At 62.7% G+C, this 22,264-nt stretch overlaps 1 protein-coding gene across 1 annotated transcript; it reads right to left on the reverse strand.

The window, feature by feature from the left end:
- Window positions 1-6,871: 6,871 nt before the first annotated feature.
- Window positions 6,872-20,594, reverse strand: LOC141988388 (uncharacterized). Its single transcript, XM_074954159.1, has 11 exons — window positions 20,546-20,594; window positions 18,145-18,471; window positions 17,537-17,836; window positions 15,847-15,963; window positions 15,351-15,548; window positions 14,435-14,632; window positions 13,519-13,716; window positions 11,981-12,364; window positions 11,074-11,385; window positions 10,426-10,782; window positions 6,872-7,594 (listed from the first exon to the last, which is right to left on the reverse strand). Exons 1-11 carry the CDS (start codon window positions 20,592-20,594, stop codon window positions 7,032-7,034), a joined length of 3,003 nt encoding a protein of 1,000 aa, XP_074810260.1. The 3' UTR covers window positions 6,872-7,031.
- Window positions 20,595-22,264: the final 1,670 nt, after the last annotated feature.

Raw genomic sequence — 22,264 nt, forward strand, 5'->3', positions numbered from 1 at the left:
GGAAGGAAGCCAGAGAGCGAGTCGCAGAGCCTGCAAAGGGAGCTCACGGCTGGGCTGGTGCACCGCTCGGTGTTGACCAGAATGGTTTGTGCTTTAACCTTCATTTCTTGGCGCCGCTAACCTGAGGACTTCCAGTGCTGGGTCCAGTTGACTAATCCACCCCAGTGTTTTGACAGCGCTGTGGGGGTGTCACCGCAAATGCTGGGCGAGGGGCAGAGTGGACAACTCCCGGCCAGGAGAATACGCTGCTCCGTACCGAGCACGCGGAGGGTCGTCTCCCCCTGCAGCTCCTCTGTCCTGTACCCGACTCCACATCCGTACGGCTCCTCGTCAGACCCCGTCACACTGGAGAGCCGCACTGCAGCTGCTGCTCGGAGATGCTCAATCTGGGAATCTCCCCTGCCCCGGTCCTAGGCTGCTATGTGCAGATCCCAGAAACGCCAGTGAACCTGCAGGCTGCTCAGATCGATGGGCCCCCCAGTATCAAACCGGCATTTCAGCAGCGCCCCAGAGCCCAGCAGGGCCCGGGAGGAGGGATCTGTGAATACCGGCAGCCGGGAACCTGCACAGCAGAAAAGAAACAGCGAGCTCGACTGTAAGGGGAACGACAACAATTCCTGTCCCTCTTGGTGAACGAGGCACCTGGCTGGGAGAGACCTGCTCTCCCAGGTCCCCAAGGGGCCTCCAGACGCCCAGAGAGCTGCTGCCCGGCCTGAGGGGCCCCAAACGCAGCGGGCCAGGATACCGCTAATGCTAGTCACTGGGGAAACCAAAATCAAGCGCCGAGCGTGCAGCAAACTGTGGTGGGAGAGATCCTGAGGGGATCGGCAACGGGCTGAATGCACCTAGAGCCTGGGGGCTTTTTAACGGGTTGCATAGCTGCACATACACCCCCCCCCGCAGCCTAACCCCCCCCAGGCCAGGCCACAGCCCTAGGGGCACGAGAGGTGAGGGGTCCTCCATGCTAGCCTCCCCCCACACCCGCCCCTTTGATACCACTCTGGTGGGCGACCCGCTAAGCCCTGCCGCGACTGGTCTGTGGGCCGGGAGCCCCACGGGGGCCTGCTCTGGCGGCTCCCGTTTCCTGCCCCTCGGGTTTCCTGCCCCAGGCTCTTCTCCCTGGGGGCGGGGAGCAGCCTGTGTCTTGCCGTGGGGTCGACACCTCCCCGCTACACCTGCTCAGGTCCCCAAGCAATGGCTTAGTCTGCTCCTGCCTAGTGCTGGCTCTGTGACTCAGGGCAGGATTCTGGGAGGGGGCAAGGCTGGGGGGATCCTCAGGAGGGTTTGGCGGGGAGCATTTCCCGCAGCTCAGAGAGGTCTGTCTCCCCAAGGCAGGCAGGGTTCCCAACTTTCTAACAACACAAACCCGAACACCCTTGCCCCACCTGTCACGGAGGCCCCGGGTGATGCTCTGGAACTGCTCCCCAGGAAGCCAGGCAGGACCCTGGGGGAGTCTCCTCTCGGGGAGCAGCCTGTCTGCAGGACACACAGCTCCCCCGGCTCCACCTTCCTGGGTCTGACCTCAGAGCATTCAGCCTCCTCTGCCCCTCCGTGCGCTTCCCCCAGCGAGTCTGCCCAGGCGGGGTCCTGGGGAAGCCAGAGGGTCCTGCCCCCCAACTCCGCAGTCAGACGTGACTCTCAGCCAGCCGGGGAAACAGAAGGTTTATTAGACGACAGGAACATGGTCTAACCCAGAGCTTGCAGGTGCAGAGAACAGGACCCCTCAGCCGGGTCCATTTTGGGGGGCAGTGAGCCAGACAACCACGTCTGCCCTTCACTCCATGTCCCAGCCAGCCCCAAACTGAAACTCCCTCCAGCCCCTCCTCCTCTGGGGTTTGTCCCTTTCCCAGGCCAGGAGGGCACCTGATTCCTTTGTTCTCCAACCCTTTAGCTCTCACCTTGCAGGGGGGAAGGGCCCAGGCCATCAGTGGCCAGGAAACAGGGTGTCGGCCATTCTCTGTGTCCAGACCCCTGCACACACCTGCCCTCTAGGGCTCTGCAGAGATCATACACCCTTACCCCACCACCTAGATACTTAAGAACTGCCTAGGGGAAACTGAGGCACCCCCACACGATTCAGAGGAAACATTAAGAACAGTCCCGCTTTGTCACACCACCCCCTTCCTGAGACCCTGCCCCCTGCCCCGCCCCTGCTCCGAGGCTCCATTCCCCACCCCTCCCACCCCCACCCCGGTCGCTCGCTCTCCCCCAACCTCACTCATTTTCACTGGGCTGGGGCAGGGGGTTCAGGGGCACGAGGGGTGAGGGCTTCGGCTGGGGCTGCGGGCTCCAGGGTTGGGCCAGAAACGGGTTCAGGGGGGTGAGGGTCTGGGGTGGGGCCGGGGATGAGGGGTCTGGGGTGCACGGGGGGGCTCTGGGCTGGGGCAGGGGGTTGGGGCACAGGAGTGAGTGCTGAGTGCAGGTTCTGGGAGGGAGTTTGGGTGCAAGAAGGGACTCGGGGCTGGGGGTTCGGGGTGCAGGCGCTGGGCGGCACTGACCTCAGGTGGCTCCTGGGAGCGGTGAGCATCTCCCTCTGGTTCCTAGGTGGAGGCGCGACCAGGCAGCTCTGCATGCTGCCCCCCCCCCGGCAGGTGCTGCCCCCACAGCTCCCAGCCAATGGGAGCTGCAGAGCCCCTATGCCTAGGAGCCAGAGGGACATGCCGACCGCTCCTGGGAGCCCCGCAGAGCTGAGTAGGGCGACTGCCAGCCCCACTCTGCTGCCAACCGGACTTTTAATGGCGCCGCCAGGGTCCCTTTTTGACCAGGTATTCCAGTCGAAAACCGAACGCCTGGCAACCCTAAAAGCAGGCTCCCCGCTAGCCCCCCATCGCTGCCTCTTTGAATGTCGCCTGGCCCCCTCCATGGCCTTTCCAGCACGTTTTGCTGCTCCGTGCCAGGCCGCGAGTCCTGTCAGTCACTGTCCTGACGCAGCTCGCTAGTACAGTCGCTGGACACGGAGTCGCTCGGCGTCCCACCTGTCCCCCAGCTTGGTGTGGGGCGAGTGATACCTCCCCGTCGGGAGTCCACCAGGAGTCTCATGATATTTGGTTTAAAGTCCCAGCTCCAGGAGTCATGTCATTATGGGAGAATCTCAGCTTTCATTTAAACAGGCATCATTTGCTCTGGGGCACAGGGGGCAGACCCTCCCCCCAGACTTCGCAGGATATAACGATCACATCTAATGTTCTACACGCAGACACCGCTTCTTCCGAAACGACCCCGCTGCATTTCAAAAGAAAAGGAAGCATCGGCCCCCAGGCTTCGTCCACACCAGGCACGTCAGTGATTTGTGCTCCATCTGCAGCCGAGCGGCTGCCCGCAGACAGCTCAGGGCGCGTGCACTCGGGGTGGGTTTGCGTTTAATCCCGTCCACGCAGGCAAGCGGCTGCAAGACCTGCCCCACCCGAAGGGGGTGCCCCACACAGCATCCGCTCCTCACGAGGAGAGCCCCGGCCTCCGTCGGCCCCACTCGTCTCCTCAGCCGGCAGCTGGCCGCCGTGCAGTGACAGGAGGTGGGGCTCAGACCCACAGCCTCAAAGGTGTTCCGCCTCCGAGCCTCCGTTGAGGAGAGTGAGGAGCTGAAATACCTTGGAGGATCGGGGCCTAAGTCCCTTGGATAACGTCTCCTCTGAACTGCCCCTCAGCCAACGCACCCCACATTATCCCCTTCTCCCCACACATGCCCCTGCAGCCCCACAGCCCCAGCCACCCCCCCAAACTGTGCCCCCTCCTTACCCCCACACATACTGTTCGTGTCGTTAGTGAGCGAATGCACTGTGGGTTGTGCCACAGACTCACAGATCGTGCCCACTCTTGGCCCTGTGCGGTCTGTGGGGGGTGCCCCTTTCAGTGAGAAAGCTCTTCTCAGGGGTCCACTCTCTCTCAGGGTTCAGCCCCTCCACCTCCTGGAGCCGCACCTCTCTGAGCCTTAGCACGCCTGTTTCTCGCTGTGGGCCCCCTCATGGAGTCCCCTTGCTCTGGATCCCCGGGGCCTCCACCCCCCGCCCTCCCGAAGGGATGATGCCACCCTGTTCTCTAGACCGGAGCGACTCTCCGCCCGTGTAAAACAGGAGGGTTATTGAGCATCTGAACCCAGCACAGGAAACTCTCCGGGCCTCAGGCCTGGCCCCCCTCAGCCCAGCACATCCCAGTCTCCCCTGCATCCAGGGGGGCTCTGCCTGATCCCTCTCTCCAGCCCCGAGCCCCCCTGCTTCCCCGCTGGGCCTCTGAGATCCCCTCCCCCGTCCATTGTCTCCTCTCCAGGTAAACAGGGTCATAAACAGGGTCTCCTGGGCCCCCTCTCCTCTCTCCACAGCCCATTGTCCCCCCACTGGCCAGACCCGGCTGGGACTCCCGAGCTGGGCCTCCGGGTCCCCAGATCACCTGTCGCTGGGGTCTCCATTCTCCAGGCCACTGGCCGGGGTCCCAAGTTCCCTCGCTGGTCCTGGGTAACCACAAACTCCCTCTCCCATCACCTCGTTAAACCTGTAGCACCTGGGGAAACTGAGTCCCAGCCTCTCTGCATCCAAACCAGAGGAAAACCAAGAAAACCCCCCACAGAAAACAAGGAAAAACAAGAAACTCCCCCACTTTGTCACAGGTTGTTACCAGTAAATCCCAGTGTGACAAAGCACAGGGGGGACGTTAAACTGGGACATTCAGTCAGGGACCGAGTGGGGCTGGCAGGGCTGCAGCAGAGGCCAGGGGCTCACAACTGGGGGGAGCCGAAGGCTTTTAAGTGCCCCACCCACTTCTGACCCATAAGAGGCCTGTGGCAGGTCCCCCTTCCCCCCGGGACCCAGACCTGCCCAGGCAGGTACAGCGCCCCGTCCCCAGCCATCTCCTCAGTATTTCACCAAAGGGGCATGTGGGTCTCTGCTGAAAACCCTGAACGACCTGCTTATCATGGTCACTGTGGCACCGCCGGGCCCGGACGGAGCAGGGCCCCCAGGGCAGAGACCAGTCTCCTCCAAGTTGAGATGAGGAACTTCTCCTGACCCTGCTGCTCAGCCACGACTCCTGTGTCACCCCCGGCCCAGGGGACACCGACTGACAGGACACGGGGACTCGCTGAGCACCTCATTTATTCACCTGAGCACGAGCCCCGGGGCCAGACTGGGGCAGTGTGACGGAGCCGGCTGCCAGGAGGGGTGGCCCAGCGCCCCGGCCTCCCCCTGCCTAGCCCCTGAGCGAGCAGCCCCCAGACCAGCAGGTCCAGGGAGCCTCAGTTACTGTGGCCAGCTCCAGCCCGGGGCAGGGACCCGCGTCAGACACAGGGCAATTGGAGCCAGTAAGCGATGGCTATGGAACAGCAGGGATCCCTAACTCCCATCACACATGCTGTCAGTGTCCCCCACATAGACACACACTCTGAACTCTGGGGTACAGATGTGGGGACCCACATGAAAGACCCCCTAGGTTTATATTTTAACAGCTTAGGTTAAAACTTCCCCAAGGCACAAATCCTTTCCTTGTCCTTGGACAGTATTGTTACCACCACCAAGAGATTTACACAAAAATTCAGGGAAGGGTCACTTGGAGTCCCTATTCCCCCAAAATATCCCTCCAAGCCCCTTCACCCCCTTTCCTCGGGAGGCTTGAGAATAATATACCAACCAATTGGTTAGCAATGTGAGCACAGACCAGACCCTTTGTCTTCAGGGCACTGAAAATCAATCAGGTTCTTAGAAGAAGAACTTTATTTATAAAGAAAAAGTAAAAGAATCACACCTGCAAAATCAGGCTGGAAGGTAACTTTACAGGGTAATAAAAAGATTTAAAACACAGAGGATTCCCCTCTCACTCAGCTTCACAGTTACAAAAACAGGAATAACACTACCTCTGTAGCATAGGATAATTAACAAGCTAAAACAAAAGATAACCTCACGCATTTCCTTGCCTTACTTACAATTTCTGTGATGTTAGATGGAAAATTCTTGGTATATTTTCAGGAGACATTGTACCTACTTGGCTTCTCCCTCCCTCTGGAGAGGGAACAACAAAGAGAGCACAACAAACAAAACCTGCCCCCCAGATTTGAAAGTATCTTCTTTCCTCATTGGTCCTTCTGGTCAGGTGCCAACTAGGTTATTGAACTGTTTAACCCCTTACAGGTAAGGTGATTCAGTACACCTGTCAAGGAGGAATTTTATGCTACTGCATACATAAAAGTTGTTACCCTTTGTGACGAAGTGGGATTGTTCTTAATGGTTCCTCTGAATAGTGTGGGGATGCCTCAGTTTCCCCTAGGCATTTCCTAAGTCTCTAGGGGGTGGGATAAGGGTGTATAATCGTTGCAGAGCCCTAGAGGGCAGGTGTGTGCAGGAGTCTGGACACAGAGAATGGCCGACACCCTGTTTCCTGGCCACTGATGGCCTGGGCCCTTCCCCCCTGCAAGGTGAGAGCTAAAGGGTTGGAGAACAAAGGAATCAGGTGACCTCCTGGCTGGGGAAAGGGACAAAGCCCTGAGGAGGGGGGGCTGGGGGGAGTTTCAGTTGGGGGCTGGCTGGGACATGGAGTGAAGGGCAGACGTGGTTGTCTGGCTCATTGCCCCCCAAAATGGACCCGGCTGAGGGGTCCTGTTCTCTGCACCTACAAGCTCTGTGTTAGACCATGTTCCTGTCGTCTAATAAACCTCCTGTTTCCCTGGCTGGCTGAGAGTCCCGTCTGACTGCGGAGTTGGGGGGCAGGACCCTCTGGCTTCCCCAGGACCCCGCCTGGGCGGACTGGCTGTGGGAAGCGCAGGGAGGGGCAGAGGAGGCTGAATGCTCCGAGGTCAGACCCAGGAAGGTGGAGCCGGGGGAGCTGTGTGTCCTGCAGACAGGCTGCTCCCCGAGAGGAGACTTCCCCAGAGTCCTGCCTGGCTTCGTGGGGAGCAGCTCCAGAGCATCGCCCAGGGACGCCGTGACGCCCTTCCCTCTATATTTATGACACATGCCGTCGGCCGCCCCATGCCCAGTCTCCTCGTCCCCCCCAGCAGGGCGGCAATGGCCACACGACCTCCCCTGGCGGGCCAGCTGACACAGCACTGGCTATGCTGTCTGCTCGCAGTTGCCTGGAGAGGCGTCTGCGGTCCCGTGTGCCCCTAGTTCTTCCACCCGCTCAGCACTGTCTGCATCATCCCCCCCGCGTGTGGCACTGGCCTGAGCCTCTGGATCTGGGCCCCCAGCTGGTGGGGCACGGACCACGGCATCCGGCAGCACTTGAGTCACTGGGGTGGTGCTGGCGACCCTGCGTCCTACCACACCGACTGCTGGCCTGGCACCGCCTGGGCCACTCTCTGCCAGTTCACTGGTTGTGTCCTCGTCAGCTGTGCTGTCTCCCTCCTGGCCCTCTGCCGATGCGTCGCTGGTTATGCCCCCCTTTGCTGGCGTGGGGCTGGCCGTGTCATTCTGCGCCATCGTGATGCCTCTGCGTGTGTCACTCGCTGACTTGGTCTCAGCCCCACCATCTCCCCCTGCTTGGCCTTTTGGTGCCGTGTCACCTGCCCCCTCCTCCACCAGTGGGCCGGTCACGGCAGCCGCCTCTCCGCTACCTGCCGGCTCCTCTTCTCGCCTGCTGTTCTCGGACTTGGATGGTTGGGTTCTTGCAGAATCTGCGTGTCCGAGAAAACAAACCGAGCGGGAGGGTGAGTCGCTGAGGGGCCCCCCGGGGTCAGTCCCTTTGGCAGAACCGGAGCCCCCGGGGTTGCCCTGAGCCTGGGGGGCCACAGGCTGCCCCAGCCCTGCCTGGGAACCAAGGGTTAATCCAGGCCCCGCAGCCCCTGCCCAGGCCGGCTGGAGGAGTTTGACTCTGGGGGCCCGTCGCTGCTGAGAGCCCCCAGCGGGGGAGGGACACGCTCAGGGCCAGAGACGCTGCGGGACAGAAACGACAAACCAGCGTCACCGGCTGCCAGCAATCCCTCCTCCTGCCCCAGGCTGGGCCCCCGCAGTGTTACCCCCCCGGCTCTGGAGCGTGGCCCCCCCAGGAGCCCCTCTGCCACGGCCCAGCCCCCGAGCCCGGCCAGAGCCCAGCTGAGCCCAGTCAGTCACGGTCTGATCAGAGCTCCCAGCTGTCGGCACTGGGGCCGTTCTCGCCTTTCCCCCACAGCCAGCCGGGCTCCTCTCGCCTTTCCATCCTCCGAGCTGGGCATTGGGCTCACCTGCCCCCCTGAGCCCCAACGTTCACCCTGCCCCGCTGCTGAGCTCTGTGCCCCCACCTGGACAAGGGACCCTTCTGCTCCCCACCCCTCTGCTCTCCAGACCCTTCCCCTGGCCTCTCCTGAGAGCAGCATCCGCGGGGGCATTGCAGCCCGAGAGCCGGCGCCGTATCAGGGCGTTTGTCGGGGCTGGCACGTGACCCTCCCATCAGGGGTCTGTGCTCTGGGCACTGAGGCGCTTTGGGAGACCCCCAGTAGGGAACAGCTGGCAGCACCGGCTCTGCGGCCATGGGGGAGCTGGGCCCAGCTGGGAGCATGTGCTTACAGTGGCAGAGAGGGGCAGATTGTCCCCTAACCTGCTTGCACACGGGGCCAGGGCGAGTGATGGGACCGGGGCTATTGACTCCAGCCCCAGAGCGGGACGGGTGCAGTCACTGCTGGGCAGGACAGTGTCTGCCAGTGGGGGCCAGATCTGCCGGGTCTGTGACATGATTCTGTCCGGCCACTTCAGTACTGAAATGTATCCAGTGCTAGGGGGCCACACACCACATAGCTTGTGTCAGCTGAGCTCACTGCACCCAGCGAGGGGCTCCTCACATCTCCCCAGTCCCCCACAACAGGCACCCTGGTGCCCCCTTTCCAGATCAATAGGATCCTGGCCCCCGCTGCCCAGGCCATTCCCAGCAGGTTTGGAATTGTTGGGATGTGGTGTTCAGATATCACCGGGTGATGAAGTGGGACTGTTCTTAATGTTTTCTCTGAATACTGTGTGGGTGACTCAGTTTCCCCTAGGCAGTTCTTAAGGATCCAGGTGGTGGGATCAGGGGGTGTGAATGTTGCAGAGCCCTAGAGGGCCAGTGTGATGATGTCGGCACAGAGAATGGCCAAAACCCTGTCTCCTGGCCACTGATGGCCTGGACCCCTCCTCTGCAAAGGTGCCAACGGAAGGTGTTGGAGAACAAAGATCAGGTGACTTCCTGGTGAGGGAGGCAGGCCAGGGGCCAGGCTGGAGAGTTTCAGTTTGGAGCTGGCTGGGGAAAGCAAGGGAGGCCCAGAGCCAGGGTCTCGCCTCCCTGGCTCCAAGATGGACCCCAGCTGAGGGGTCCTGTTCTCTGCACCTACAAGCTCTGTGTTCGACCATGTTCCTGTCGTCTAATAAACCTTCTGTTTTACTGGCTGGCTGAGAGTCCCGTCTGACTGCGGAGTTGGGGGGTAGGACCCTCTGGCTTCCCCAGGACCCCGCCTGGGCGGACTCGCTGTGGGAAGCGCCCGGAGGGGCAGAGGAGGCTGAAGGCTCCGAGGTCAGAGCCAGGAAGGTGGAGCCGGGGGAGCTGTGTGTCCTGCAGACAGGCTGCTCCCCGAGAGGAGACTTCCCCAGAGTCCTGACTGGCTTCACAGGGAGCAGTTCCAGAGCATCGCCCAGGGACCCCGTGACACACCGCGTTACAGACAGACGCACTAACGGTAGCTGAGTAGACACGGCTTGGGGTCTGGAGCCGAGGGAGGGGGATGGGCGTCAGACCTGGAGCTGCAGTCAGAGCCTGGTGTCTACACACCTACTTTCGGTGCCATGGGGCGAGTCTGTCGACCTGGGCTCTGAGACGCGCTGCTGCGGGCTGTGCAGACGTCCCCTAAGTGTGAGATTCACCTGTCTCAGACTCCAGGTGTTTATCCAGCGCCTGGCGCTCTCCGATCGGTTCTGGACCCCTGCCACACCTGGACTCGCTGGGTACAGGCTCTGCAGTGGATGGGCCTGTTTGCAAAGTCAGGGGCAGATTCGCTGCCCAGTTCCTCACTGTGGTATCTCGGCCCCTCGACCTGGGACGGGTCCCTCCTGCACCTTCCCTTCTAGAGGCACCTGGCACTGACAGAGGTTCAGGGCATTGGTGCTCTCCCTCGGGTCTGAGGGCAGCCTGCTCCTTCCTGGCCACAGGTCCCAGCTGTGGCGGACTGACCAGAACGGGTGCAGGGCTCCCTGGCCCTGAAAATACGCCTACAGCAGCAGCTCCAGCCACGTTAGTGAGGAGCCGTCACCGACCCAGAGACGGGATGAGGCAGCGCTTGGGTTTACACAGCTCTGGAGGGATCTTGTCCACAGCTGCAGGGCTGGGAAGTGACTCGTGTCTGAGTGCCTAGTGCCGGGGCCTAAGGCAACCGGGTGCAGGCCATACACACACGATGGGGCCCATAACATGGCTGGTCCCTGGACAGGGCCTTGAACAGGCAAACACAGAATGAAACACCCCAGTGAGGAGCCCTTAGGAGGAAATTCAGAGCTGCCGACTGACCTGTAACCTCCAGGGCTCTGGTTTGTTTCTCTATTGGCAGATTCCCTAGAGCAGCGTGTCCCACCCGGCAGACGTACTCTGCCCCCTGGTCTCTCTGCACCGAGGGGGTGAAGCGGAGTCTCGTCTCCTGCTGGAAGCTTTTCCCGTCCTGTGTGCAGGGTGCTCCGGGCTCGATGCTGTACTTCGCAGAGTCCTGCAGAGGATCAGCAGCCCCAGCCCCTCTGTCCCTCTTGAGCCAGGTCACACGCAGATCCCCAGGGAAATGCCCCGCCATGCGGCAGCTCAGGGTGATTTCCTCCCCCGCCGTCACGGACTCGGGTTGGGAGATTTCCGACACCTCCGGGGGCCGCAGGAGACCTGGGGAATGAAACATCCAGGACAGTTACAGGCCCCGTAACGGGGATACGGGGTCTGGCGGGGGCTTCTCCCCCCTCACTTCAGACGGGAGAGATCTGACCCCTCCGTGGGGCTGTTATCCCATCAAATCACCCCCGGGTGTGACACTGTTACACCCCGACCCATCGGCATCTCCAGCCGGAAAGGGGGACGAGGAATATTAGCTCCCAAACCTCATTCATCCCTCAGGGACCCCGCGGAGGGCAGCGATTCCTGCTCATTCCCCGTCCGCCCCCAGGGAGTCCCCCTCACCTGTGTCCCCGGCTCTGATCTCTCTCTCGATCGGGGGCTCTTGGGGGCTTTGCTGAACGGACACGGTGACTGTAAATTCCGGACGGGTGATTTGGTCACTGGGGATTCTCCAGACGCTGGTCTCGCTGAACGTGAGATCCGGGTTCTGCCTGCAGTCGGTTGGTTCACACTTTTCCCAGGCTTTCCCATCACAGCTCCACTGGATCCGGTGAATCCCCCTGGGGTAAAAGTTCTGGATCTGGACGGCAAACGGCACCTCCTCCCGGGGCTCCCACTCCGGTAACACCTGGATCCCGGACACCTGTGGCCGGGCTGGGGGGACAGCAGGAGCGTCAGTGAGAGCAGGGGCTGGGGGAGCTGCGGGATTTTCCTCTCACTGGGATGCAAAGGAGGAAAATCCCCTTCCCGCTAGTTTGGGATTCGAATCCCTTTCAGTTTGTTCTGACGGCCAGGAACCTCCGTTAGCCCCAGCGGCTGAAGGCAACACAGGGGAACAGGGGGTTTAGCGCATAGGGACTGACAGACTTCTGGCCACCAGATTTGTATCCTGGGTCACTGGGGGGGAGGGGGGCAATGTGGGAAGGGCTAAAGTGCAAGGCCCTTCCCCACACACGCTGGGGCCAAGTGGGACAGGCTGTAGCGGGAGAGGACCCAGGGTCACACCCTCCACCCCTGCACTGGCTTCTTCATGGCTCACCGGCAACACACAGAGCTTGACCAGATGGAAGAAGGCAGGATCTTCTCTCTCTCACCGTCCTGTCTAGTCTCTATGGGCGTGATGCTCTCGCCCTACCATCCCCTCTCCCCCAGCAGTTTCTGTCCCCCTCTAGGCTCAGGGATCCCTGGCGCCCCTTTGGGGTCTCCCTTGGGAGGGGATCTCCAAGACAATCCGCACTGGGACACTCACCCCACGGCCGGATCTCCCCGGACTCTCGCTGCTCTCGGATCCCTCTGGCCTCGTGGTGGAAGCTGCACCTGACCCGCGCCCCGTCGTCCTGCACCGTGGGGGTGAAGCTCAGGGAGGCCGTGAGGCAGGTCCCTGATCTCTCCTGTGTCGCTCTCCAGCCGTGGGGCTGGGGGTGTAACAGCGGCTGGAGCTCAGGCCCCTCCCCGGCCTCGCTGACCCCGTCAGTCCCGATCACCGTCCTGTCCTCTCCGTGTATCCGCTCCCACGTCACAGCCGTGTCCTCGGGGAACGTCCCCCCCATGGCGCAGCTCAGGGTCACCTCCTGTCCCAGGAGACACCGCGCCGGCCCCAGCACCTCGGAGACGGAGTAGGGGGCTCCCCTGCCTGGGGTCAGAGCGACACAGGGGGTCAGTGTCGGGGGGTCTGGGAGACGCGTCTGGCTGGAGCTCGGGGCCAGGAACGGCGGATCCCTGAGAGCAGGAGGGTGACACCTCCCCTAGGGAAGGGCTCTGCCCTAGGTGACAGGTAGGGGGGCAGGAGGGGTGAAGCGCCCCCACAGATTTCTGCTTGGGCTGCTGGGGAAGGGAAGGAGGGAGGGAGAGGGGCTCCCTTGTCCCTCTGCACCTGCCCCCTCAGCAAGCTCGACCCCTGTCCCTGGCAGCCGGGCCCTGGCAGGGTGCGGTGGGGGTGGCCCCCAACAGCACAGTTAGGCTCTGTGACACTCTGTACCTTGGGGGAACACCCTGCAGCCCCATGTTCATCCTTATAATATGATTGTGTGGTATCCAGTGCAAAGTTTGTCAAGTCGGGTGTCTTCGGAAGGCTCCTGATGCACTGAGCATTGTTGTTATAGTGATGTTATAGGTTGTAATTTCATTTACAATCGTTATGAGGCTGAAAATGTGTCCTCATGGCTTAAAACAAGCCCATGCAAAAACTCTCCAGGAACAGAAGGGCAGGATGTGACGAAGCGGGACTGTTCTTAACGTTTCCTCTGAATAGTGTGGGGGTGCCTCAGTTTCCCCTCTGCCGTTCTTAAGTATCTAGGGGGTGGGGTAAGGGTGTATGATCGTTGCAGAGCCCTAGAGGGCAGGTGTGTGCAGGGGTCTGGACACAGAGAATGGCCGACACCCTGTTTCCTGGCCACTGATGGCCTGGGCCCTTCCCCCCTGCAAGGTGAGAGCTAAAGGGCTGGAGAACAAAGGAATCAGGTGACCTCCTGGCCCGGGAAAGGGACAAAGCCCAGAGGAGGAGGGGCTGGGGGGAGTTTCAGTTGGGGGCTGGCTCAGACATGCAGTGAAGGGCAGACGGGGTTGTCTGGCTCACTGCCCCCCAAAATGGACCCGGCTGAGGGGTCCTGTTCTCTGCACCTACAAGCTCTGTGTTAGACCATGTTCCTGTCGTCTAATAAACCTTCTGTTTTACTGGCTGGCTGAGAGTCTCGGTGAATCCCAGGAAGAGGGGTGCAGGGCCTGGACTCCCTCACACTCCGTGACAACGTGACCCCTCTGGAGTCGCTCTCCCGTCCTGCCCCTCACCTGTGACCGGCGCCCTGTCCTCCTGCTCCTGAATCTCGCTCTGGTCCTGGCCCTGAGCAGGTAACAGCGGCTGCTGCTCAGGCCCCTTCCCGGCATCGCTGACCCCATCATTCGCCATCAGCACTGTGTCCTCGCCGCGCGTCTTGTCTCTGCTCCCAGCTGGGTCCTCGGGGGGCGTTTCCACTGCACTGTAAGGACCTAGACAGAGACAATGAGACACACGGGGTCAGAGCGACCCAGGGGGTCAGTGTCGGGGGGTGTGGGAGACGCGTCCGGCCGGAGCTCGGGGCCAGGAACGGCAGATCCCTGAGAGCAGGAGGGTGAAACCTCCCCTGGGGATGGGCCCTGCTGCAGGGGGCTCAGTCTGTAGAGAGACCCCCCAGCCCCGCAGCCCCTGGGGTGTCCCTGGCTGTGTCCCTGTCCCCTCGGCCTCCCCAGACCCTCTGCTCCCTCTGGGGCCAGCAGACACCCCGACCCCCGGCCAACGGCACTGTGACGATGTGACGCAGCAGGGAGGGGGGAGTGTTGCCCTGGGACTGTGCCCTGGGGACAGGAGACCTGAGAGCCTGTCACCTGAGCCAGGAGGGGGACGGGGAGGTGACACCTCTGCCCAGGAATGGGAACAGAGGCTGCAGGAGGGGGCCTGCTGGGGGGGTTTAGTTTCAGTTTGGGGCTGGGTGGAGGAACGCAGGGAACCCCAGGGCTGGGGTCTGAGCTCCCTGCTCCCCCAGAAGGACTTCACTGAGGGGTCCTGGGTGTCCCCACAAGCTCTGTTTTGGGGTCCAATAAACCTTCTGTTTTACTGGCTGGCTGAGAGTCTCGGTGAATCCCAGGAAGAGGGGTGCAGGGCCTGGACTCCCTCACACTCCGTGACAACGTGACCCCTCTGGAGTCGCTCTCCCGTCCTGCCCCTCACCTGTGACCGGCGCCCTGTCCTCCTGCTCCTGAATCTCGCTCTGGTCCTGGCCCTGAGCAGGTAACAGCGGCTGCTGCTCAGGCCCCTTCCCGGCATCGCTGACCCCATCATTCGCCATCAGCACCGTGTCCTCGCCGCGCGTCTTGTCTCTGCTCCCAGCTGGGTCCTCGGGGGGCGTCTCCACTGCACTGTAAGGACCTAGACAGAGACAATGAGACACACGGGGTCAGAGCGACCCAGGGGGTCAGTGTCGGGGGGTGTGGGAGACGCGGCCGGCCGGAGCTCGGGGCCAGGAACGGCAGATCCCTGAGAGCAGGAGGGTGAAACCTCCCCTGGGGATGGGCCCTGCTGCAGGGGGCTCAGTCTGTAGAGAGACCCCCCAGCCCCGCAGCCCCTGGGGTGTCCCTGGCTGTGTCCCTGTCCCCTCGGCCTCCCCAGACCCTCTGCTCCCTCTGGGGCCAGCAGACACCCCGACCCCCGGCCAACGGCACTGTGACGATGTGACGCAGCAGGGAGGGGGGAGTGTTGCCCTGGGACTGTGCCCTGGGGACAGGAGACCTGAGAGCTTGTCACCTGAGCCAGGAGGGGGACGGGGAGGTGACACCTCTGCCCAGGAATGGGAACAGAGGCTGCAGGAGGGGGCCTGCTGGGGGGGTTTAGTTTCAGTTTGGGGCTGGGTGGAGGAACACAGGGAACCCCAGGGCTGGGGTCTGAGCTCCCTGCTCCCCCAGAAGGACTTCACTGAGGGGTCCTGGGTGTACCCACAAGCTCTGTTTTGGGGTCCAATAAACCTTCTGTTTTACTGGCTGGCTGAGAGTCTCGGTGAATCCCAGGAAGAGGGGTGCAGGGCCTGGACTCCCTCACACTCCGTGACAACGTGACCCCTCTGGAGTCGCTCTCCCGTCCTGCTCCTCACCTGTGACCGGCGCCCTGTCCTCCTGCTCCTGAATCTCGCTCTGGTCCTGGCCCTGAGCAGGTAACAGCGGCTGCTGCTCAGGCCCCTTCCCGGCATCGCTGAGCCCATCATTCGCCATCAGCACCGTGTCCTCGCCGCGCGTCTTGTCTCTGCTCCCAGCTGGGTCCTCGGGGGGCGTCTCCACTGCACTGTAAGGACCTAGACAGAGACAATGAGACACACGGGGTCAGAGCGACCCAGGGGGTCAGTGTCGGGGGGTGTGGGAGACGCGGCCGGCCGGAGCTCGGGGCCAGGAACGGCAGATCCCTGAGAGCAGGAGGGTGAAACCTCCCCTGGGGATGGGCCCTGCTGCAGGGGGCTCAGTCTGTAGAGAGACCCCCCAGCCCCTGGGGTGTCCCTGGCTGTGTCCCTGTCCCCTCGGCCTCCCCAGACTCTCTGCTCCCTCTGGGGCCAGCAGACACCCCCACCCCCGGCCAACGGCACCATCCCCCGTTACCTTCCCGCCTCTTCCTCCAGCAGTAAATGGCTACTGCAGCCGCAGCTCCCCCTGCGACCAGGATCCCCAGGGTCGCCCCGATCGCGGCGCTGGTGTGATCCGCTCCTGCTCTTGGGGCTAGGAGAGAAAAGTCAGACCCGGCTCACGGCACCGCCCCACACCCGGAGAACGGGCTCCCCGCACCAGCGGGACACCCGGGGCGGTCTGACTGGGCCGCGCTCCAGCCTGCCCGCCAGGGCCCTTTGCTGCGCTGAGGACGGAGACTCCAGCCGCTGGGAGCAGCTGCAGAAGCGGCCAAAGCAGGGGGTGCTGCACCGGGGGGGGGGGAAATGGGGCCCAGCTGGAGCCACCCCTCCCCCAGCACCCCTGGACTCAGAACCGTGCAAGGGAGACCCCCCCCACCCCACCCAGGGGGCACTCACGCCCAGGCGGGGATTCCCTTTCCGTGGGGCTTGGGGGGGACAACGTAGGGAGCAGCCAGCCAGCCCCCCCTCCACACACACACACACAGAGCGGCACATGGCGAGAGCACACAGCAGACAAGTGACGTGGTCACTGACCGCTGTACCCGGTCCCTGCTGGGTCGAACAAAACCTCTTCATTTCTTAGCCCGTCCCCCGCCCTTCTCTGAGGAGGGTGTCACGGAGTGGGGGGACTCAGGGCCCTGCACCCCTCTTCCTGGGATTCACCGTGACTCTCAGCCAGCCAGTAAAAGGGAAGGTTTATTGGACCCCAAAACAGAGCTTGTGGGGACACCCAGGACCCCTCAGCCAAGTCCTTCTGGGGGAGCAGGGAGCTCAGACCCCAGACTTGGGGTTCCCGGTGTTCCTCCACCCAGCACAAAACTGAAACCAAAACCCCTCCAGCAGGCTCTCTCCTCTCGCCTTTGTCCAGTTTCCCGGGCCAAGGTGTCACCGGCCCCAACCCCCTCCCGGCTCAGGTTACAGGCTCATCCCCTGCTATCCCATCCCCCGTGCAGACCATCCCAGCAGAACTAGACGCCATCCCCGGTCAATCCACCCCCCTCCCGGCTGCGTCACAGAGGGGTCGGTGTGTTTATGGCATAACTTAGTATTGTTATTATCCACCGCAACCCCACCACTTTCGCAGAGTCACTGCTGCCCAGCTGACCAGGTGACCCAGATGGCTCTGTACCAGGGACCAGTGATCCTCTTCTTTACCTACCACTCCCCTAATGGTGCGCTGTCCCCTTCCCCCACCCGGGGTCTGTCTGCTCTGGTTAGACTGGAAGCTGCTCAGGGCAGGGACCGTGTCCTCCTCTGTGTCTGGGCAGCTCCTGAAACAATGGGACCCCCCACCCACCCACCCACGCACCCGTAATGGAGTCATTACCAAGGCTCCATCCCTGGGCAGCAGACACTGGGGTGGCAGGCGGGGGGTGGGGGGGATGTTCTGCGTATTTTGGCTGCACAGGGATCTTCCTGCCCATTGGCTCCTCCAGCCCCTCCCCACTACTCACCCCTGACAGGCTGGGTTGTGCCTTGTGCCCACTGCCCCACACCAGGTGTCAGCACGCCCCCCCGCCCCCCTCCCCAAGCATCCCAGCAGAGTCAGTCTGCTACTGCTTAGGGGACGTGGAGGGGACAAGGAACAATGTGAATCTTTCCCAGTCAGCGATAAAGCGGGGTCTGGACCCCAGGATCCTGCCCTCCCTCCAGCCCAGACTCACCGGTGACAGCCAGGGGGAACCCCTCCTGCAGGGGCTGAGCCAGAGCCGCGTGGCTGACGTGGCAGGAGAAGAGGCTGCCGGAGTCATTCGCGGTGGGGGTGAAGGTGTAGGTCAGGGTGAGGTTGAAGGTCCCGTCCGGGTTCCTCTGGGGGGCAGAGCGGGTGGCGTCGGCCAGAACCCGCCCGTCTCTCAGCCAGGCGACGGTGACGTCCCCGGGGTAGAATCCCCGCACGTGGCAGGGGAAGGAGCTGGCTGCGTCTCTCCTGGCCGCTCGCCGGGGGATGGAGAGTCTGGGCGCAGCTGGAAGGAGGCAGAGAACATGAGTGCAGCGTTAGCTCAGCGACCGTCACTGTCCGGCACGGTGCTGAGCCCTGCGGCCACTGCACCAGCGCCCGGCCCCTTCCTGCGGCTGGGGTAGAACACGCTGTGTCCGCCATGGGCTGCACCGTTCGGAGACTCAGCGCACACCCGGTGCACACGCTCGCACACCAGGGCTTTCACGTCCCCTCGCTCGCACGCACACGAGCCGCCCAGGCCTGCCGGCCCGAGCAGCCGTGGGACAATGCCTACTGACGGTTTCTCGGCCGGGACTTCTGTGCCATCCTTACCGAGCACACGGAGGGTCGTCTCGCTCTGCTGCCGCTCCGCACCGTACCCGACCACACATCTGTACTGCCCCTCGTCCAACACTCGTACGCTCTCCATCCCCAGGGAGGCGTTCCCGATCAGTAACTCCTGCTGGGAGATGCTCACCCCTGGTGCAAATGTTTCCTTGCCCCGGTCGTACTGCGCCACGCTGCGATCCGAGAAGTACCAGCGAACCTGCAGCGTGGTTAGATTGATCGGCCCCCCGATGTTGAACCGGCATTTCAGCAACGCTGCGGAGCCCAGCACAGCCGAGGAGGAGGGCAGGGTGTATATCGTCAGTGGGTCACCTGTAAAGAGAAACGGGTAAATAAACCACACAGGTTTGCAGTCCTGGGAACTGTCTCTGCCTTCAGGCAGGCCCCTTTGCGTCTGGGATCCTGCTGCAGACTCTGTTTCCAGCCCTTCTAGGAATGAAGGAAACTGTCCAAACATTCTCCGGCGCGTGACGGACACATTGATTTCTGCAGCGAGCTCGGAGCGATTAGGGACTGCTGGGAGACAAAGGAATGAGCCTGTAGCCAGGTGGGAGAGAGCTGAGCTGCAAGCTGGCCTGCAGGCAGCATGTCCCGGGGCAGAGCTCCCAGCTCCACTGCTCGGGCCTCTTCCCAGCTGGGGACCCCTGCGTCTCTCAGCTGAAACCCAGCACCTTTCCTTTCAGATACGAAATGGTCATTCTTTGGAGAGAGGCGCTGAAACGAGCCAAGGGCTTGGACTTGCAGGAGGCGGGCGTTGCTGTCTGTGGACTGTGGGTGCTGTCATGTTTATGCAAAATCGAGGGGCCCCTCCCTTGCAAAATGTCTGTGGACAGTTTACAGCCTTGCGGTAGGATCCCAGCTGGTACAGCCAGCAGGGCCCATCGTGCCCCGCCCGTCTGGCCAGTTGCATAGCCCAGGCCGGAGAAGTGCTCCAGGGAGTCCTCCGTCCGGCAGAGCTCCAGCCGTGCCTTCAGAGAGACGCCCGATCGCACTTCACTGACTCCAGGCGCTGGAGAAGCACCTGCTCCCCGCCCTGGAGAAGCACCTGCTCCCCGGCGAGTTGTTCCAGGAATTAACTCCCCTCCCTCTTGAACACGGTGACGCGTTTCTAGCCTGAGCGTGTCCTGTTTCAGCTCCCCAGCCGCTGGCTCTGGTTCTGCCTTGCTAGGGGACAGGGCCCTCTGCTGCCAGCCTGTGTTCCCCGCGTGGGCGGCTCTAGACCAGCGTCCTGCCCTCCCCCCTGACCTTTCTCTGTGCTAAGCTGAGCCGACCCAGCTCCTTGGGGTACGTCCACACTGCAGAGGAAAACCCGCAGCACCAAGTGGGCCCAGCTCTATTAATTCCGGCTCGGGAGCCTTGGGCCACAGGGCTAAAAATGTTCCCAACCGGGCTGGAGCCCGGGCCCTGAGACCTGCCCTCCCCTCCGGGTCTCCGAGCCGGGGCTCCAGCCCCGCGGGAACGGCTACCCGGCTGTTTTGTTCACACGGGTTCTTTGGGAAGTTTGAAGAGACCTGGGCTGTGGGAACCGGTGCCGCGGGCTTTTCCTTGCAGTGCAGACGGACCCCAAGCCTCTGTCCGTGAGGCGGGTCTCTGCCCCTCCGGCCATGGTCCAGGAGCGCCTGCCCACGCTCACCACCGAGCCCCCAAAGGGCCCTTTCCCCTTGGCTCAGCTCCAGGGGGTCCCAGGTTCTGCCTGCAGTGAAATCCTGCCGTGCCCCACCTCTGCCCCACACCCAGCACAGGCCCTGGCGTCCCGAGGACGGAGCCGGCCAGAGAGACAGCAGAGCTGCCGGCAGGTCAATCTGCGCAGAAAGGCCAGCTCAGCCCCCCCTGCACACAGCACCCATATCCAGACCCCCCCTGCACACAGCACCCACAGCCAGACACCCCCCCTGCACACAGCACCCACAGCCAGACCCCCCCACCCCGCACACAGCACCCACAGCCAGACCCCCCCCGCACATAGCACCCACAGCCAGACCTCCCCACCCCGCACACAGCACCCACAGCCAGACCCCCCCCGCACATAGCACCCACAGCCAGACCCCCCCAGCACACAGCACCCACAGCCAGACCCCCGCCGCACACAGCACCCACAGCCAGACCCCCCCCACAGCACCCACAGCCAGACCCCCCCCCGTACACAGCACCCACAGCCAGAAAGCGGCTCTCCCTCTCGCCCTGGTCTGCCCCCCCCTCGGCACAGCCTGTCCCTTCCCACCTTTCCCACATACACAATCCCCTGCACCTCCGGGTTGTTCCCAGGGGCCCAGAGCAGAGCTGGGCCCCGCTAGGACCGAGCCAAGTCTTGGGCTCCATCCCCGGGACTGTACTCGGCCGGGGAGCCCCGGGGCCCTGCCCCAGGACACAAGGGGTCTGTACGTACCAGCCACCCCGAGGAAGAGGAGTGGGACAAGGAGATCTGCCAGCCCCATGGTCCCTGCCCTCCGTCCCGCAGCGTCCCTGTCTCCTTCTCTGGGGCTGGCAGGGCTCCTGGGGAAGGGCGAATTCCCTTTCACTTTCCGTGGGCCACGGGGAGGGCTATAAAAACGGGCAAAGGGTGGTGATCAGGACGTCTGATGTCGCGGGGCGAGGCTCAGACGCACCTGCCCGGCGCTGGCAGGGAGGTGCACCCTGGGACAGACCTTGCCCCCCGCCCACCCAGCACTCCGGGGGTCCAGCGGGGGCACGGCCAGCCCGACACCGGCGCTGTCCCAGGCTGGGCCCGGGGGCGTTAGCCTGCCCCGGGAGCCAGCTGAGTCCGGCTAACCCCTGCTGAGGCGGTAGATGGCAGGGCCACAGGCTGGCTCTGGTCCCCGCCCCCCGTCAGAGCCTCGCCCCGCCGTGGGGCAGGCAGCCCTATTATCCCCATTGCCCAGAGGGAACCCGAGAGGCCGAGTGACAGGCTGTCACGGACTCCTGGCCCCGTGCGTGCGGTCCCCAGGGGGAACCCCGTTCAGTGCGACAGCCCTTCTTGGGGTCCACTCTCCCTCGGGGGTTCAGCCCCTCCACCTCCTGCAGCCGCACCTCTCGGAGCCCTAGCCCGCCTGCCTCTGCCGTGGGCCCCTCAGGGAGTCCCCTCGCTCTGGGCCCCGGGGCCTCTGTGGGGTGTGAGGGGTTACACTATTATAGCTCAGTAAAATACGCGGGCGTTAAACCCAGCATGTCGTCTGGAAGGCTCTCGCAGCCGTTCAAAACGGAGCCTGGCCCACCGTCCCGTAACCTCCATCTCGGCCCCCCGTCACCCCGGCCTGGGGACGGCCGGGTCAAACCGGGTTTTTCCCGCTGTTGCCGGCACCCAGTGCCCAGAGGCTGAACAACAGCTGGGGTTGGTTCGTTGCCCGGGGTGCTACACCCAATCATCACAACGGGGTGGAGACGCAGAAAAGTTTATTTGAAGCTGCAAAAAGGTCCAGGGAGAATAAAATCTCAAATCCTGCACCCAGAGCAGGAAGTTACACAGGCTTTTATACGTCCTTTTTCCCAGCATACCTATCCAATAGCAAGCTGCCCCAAGTATCCATCTAGCCAGCCAGTCCAGTTCCCAGCTAGTTCCCTGGTTCTCTGTATCATTTGTTAACCTATACATAAAGCTGCTTCCTTCAGCATTGTTCTTCCATATCTGCCCTGTGTGGCCTTGCTTAGTTTCAGGCAGTCTGACTCTGCAGCATATTGTTGCAGATCCTCAGCATAACTGCTGCGAGTGCCTCCAGGCGGGGGCGGGGGGAGGGCCAAGGACACCTGGGCCCAGTGCGAGGGGGCTTCATCGACACTCGTGGTCTTCCATCCCCTCGAGTTACCTAGTGGCCATGCCCCAGTGTCCCCAACAAGCTGATGGGGGGTGTCACGGAGTCCCCGGGCGATGCTCTGGAACTGCTCCCCACGAAGCCAGGCAGGACTCTGGGGAAGTCTCCTTTCTGTGAGCAGCCTGTCTGCAGGACACACAGCTCCCCCGGCTCCACCTTCCTGGGTCTGACCTCGGAGCCTTCAGCCTCCTCTGCCCCTCCGGGCGCTTCCCACAGCCAGTCCGCCCAGGCGGGGTCCTGGGGCAGCCAGAGGGTCCTGCCCCCCAACTCCACAGTCAGACGTGACTCTCAGCCAGCCA

The sequence above is a fragment of the Natator depressus genome, chromosome 6, assembly GCF_965152275.1.
Source record: "Natator depressus isolate rNatDep1 chromosome 6, rNatDep2.hap1, whole genome shotgun sequence".
NCBI classification, from domain to species: domain Eukaryota; kingdom Metazoa; phylum Chordata; order Testudines; family Cheloniidae; genus Natator; species Natator depressus.

Coding starts and splice junctions, on each gene's coding strand:
- LOC141988388 (XM_074954159.1), bottom strand. CDS start 20,594: ATGGGGCTGGCAGATCTCCTTGTCCCACTCCTCTTCCTCGGGGTGGCT. Junction 11,386..11,980: donor CGGGGAGATCCGGCCGTGGG/GTGAGTGTCCCA, acceptor CTGTCCCCCCAG/CCCGGCCACAGGTGTCCGGG. Junction 10,783..11,073: donor GATCAGAGCCGGGGACACAG/GTGAGGGGGACT, acceptor TTCATTCCCCAG/GTCTCCTGCGGCCCCCGGAG.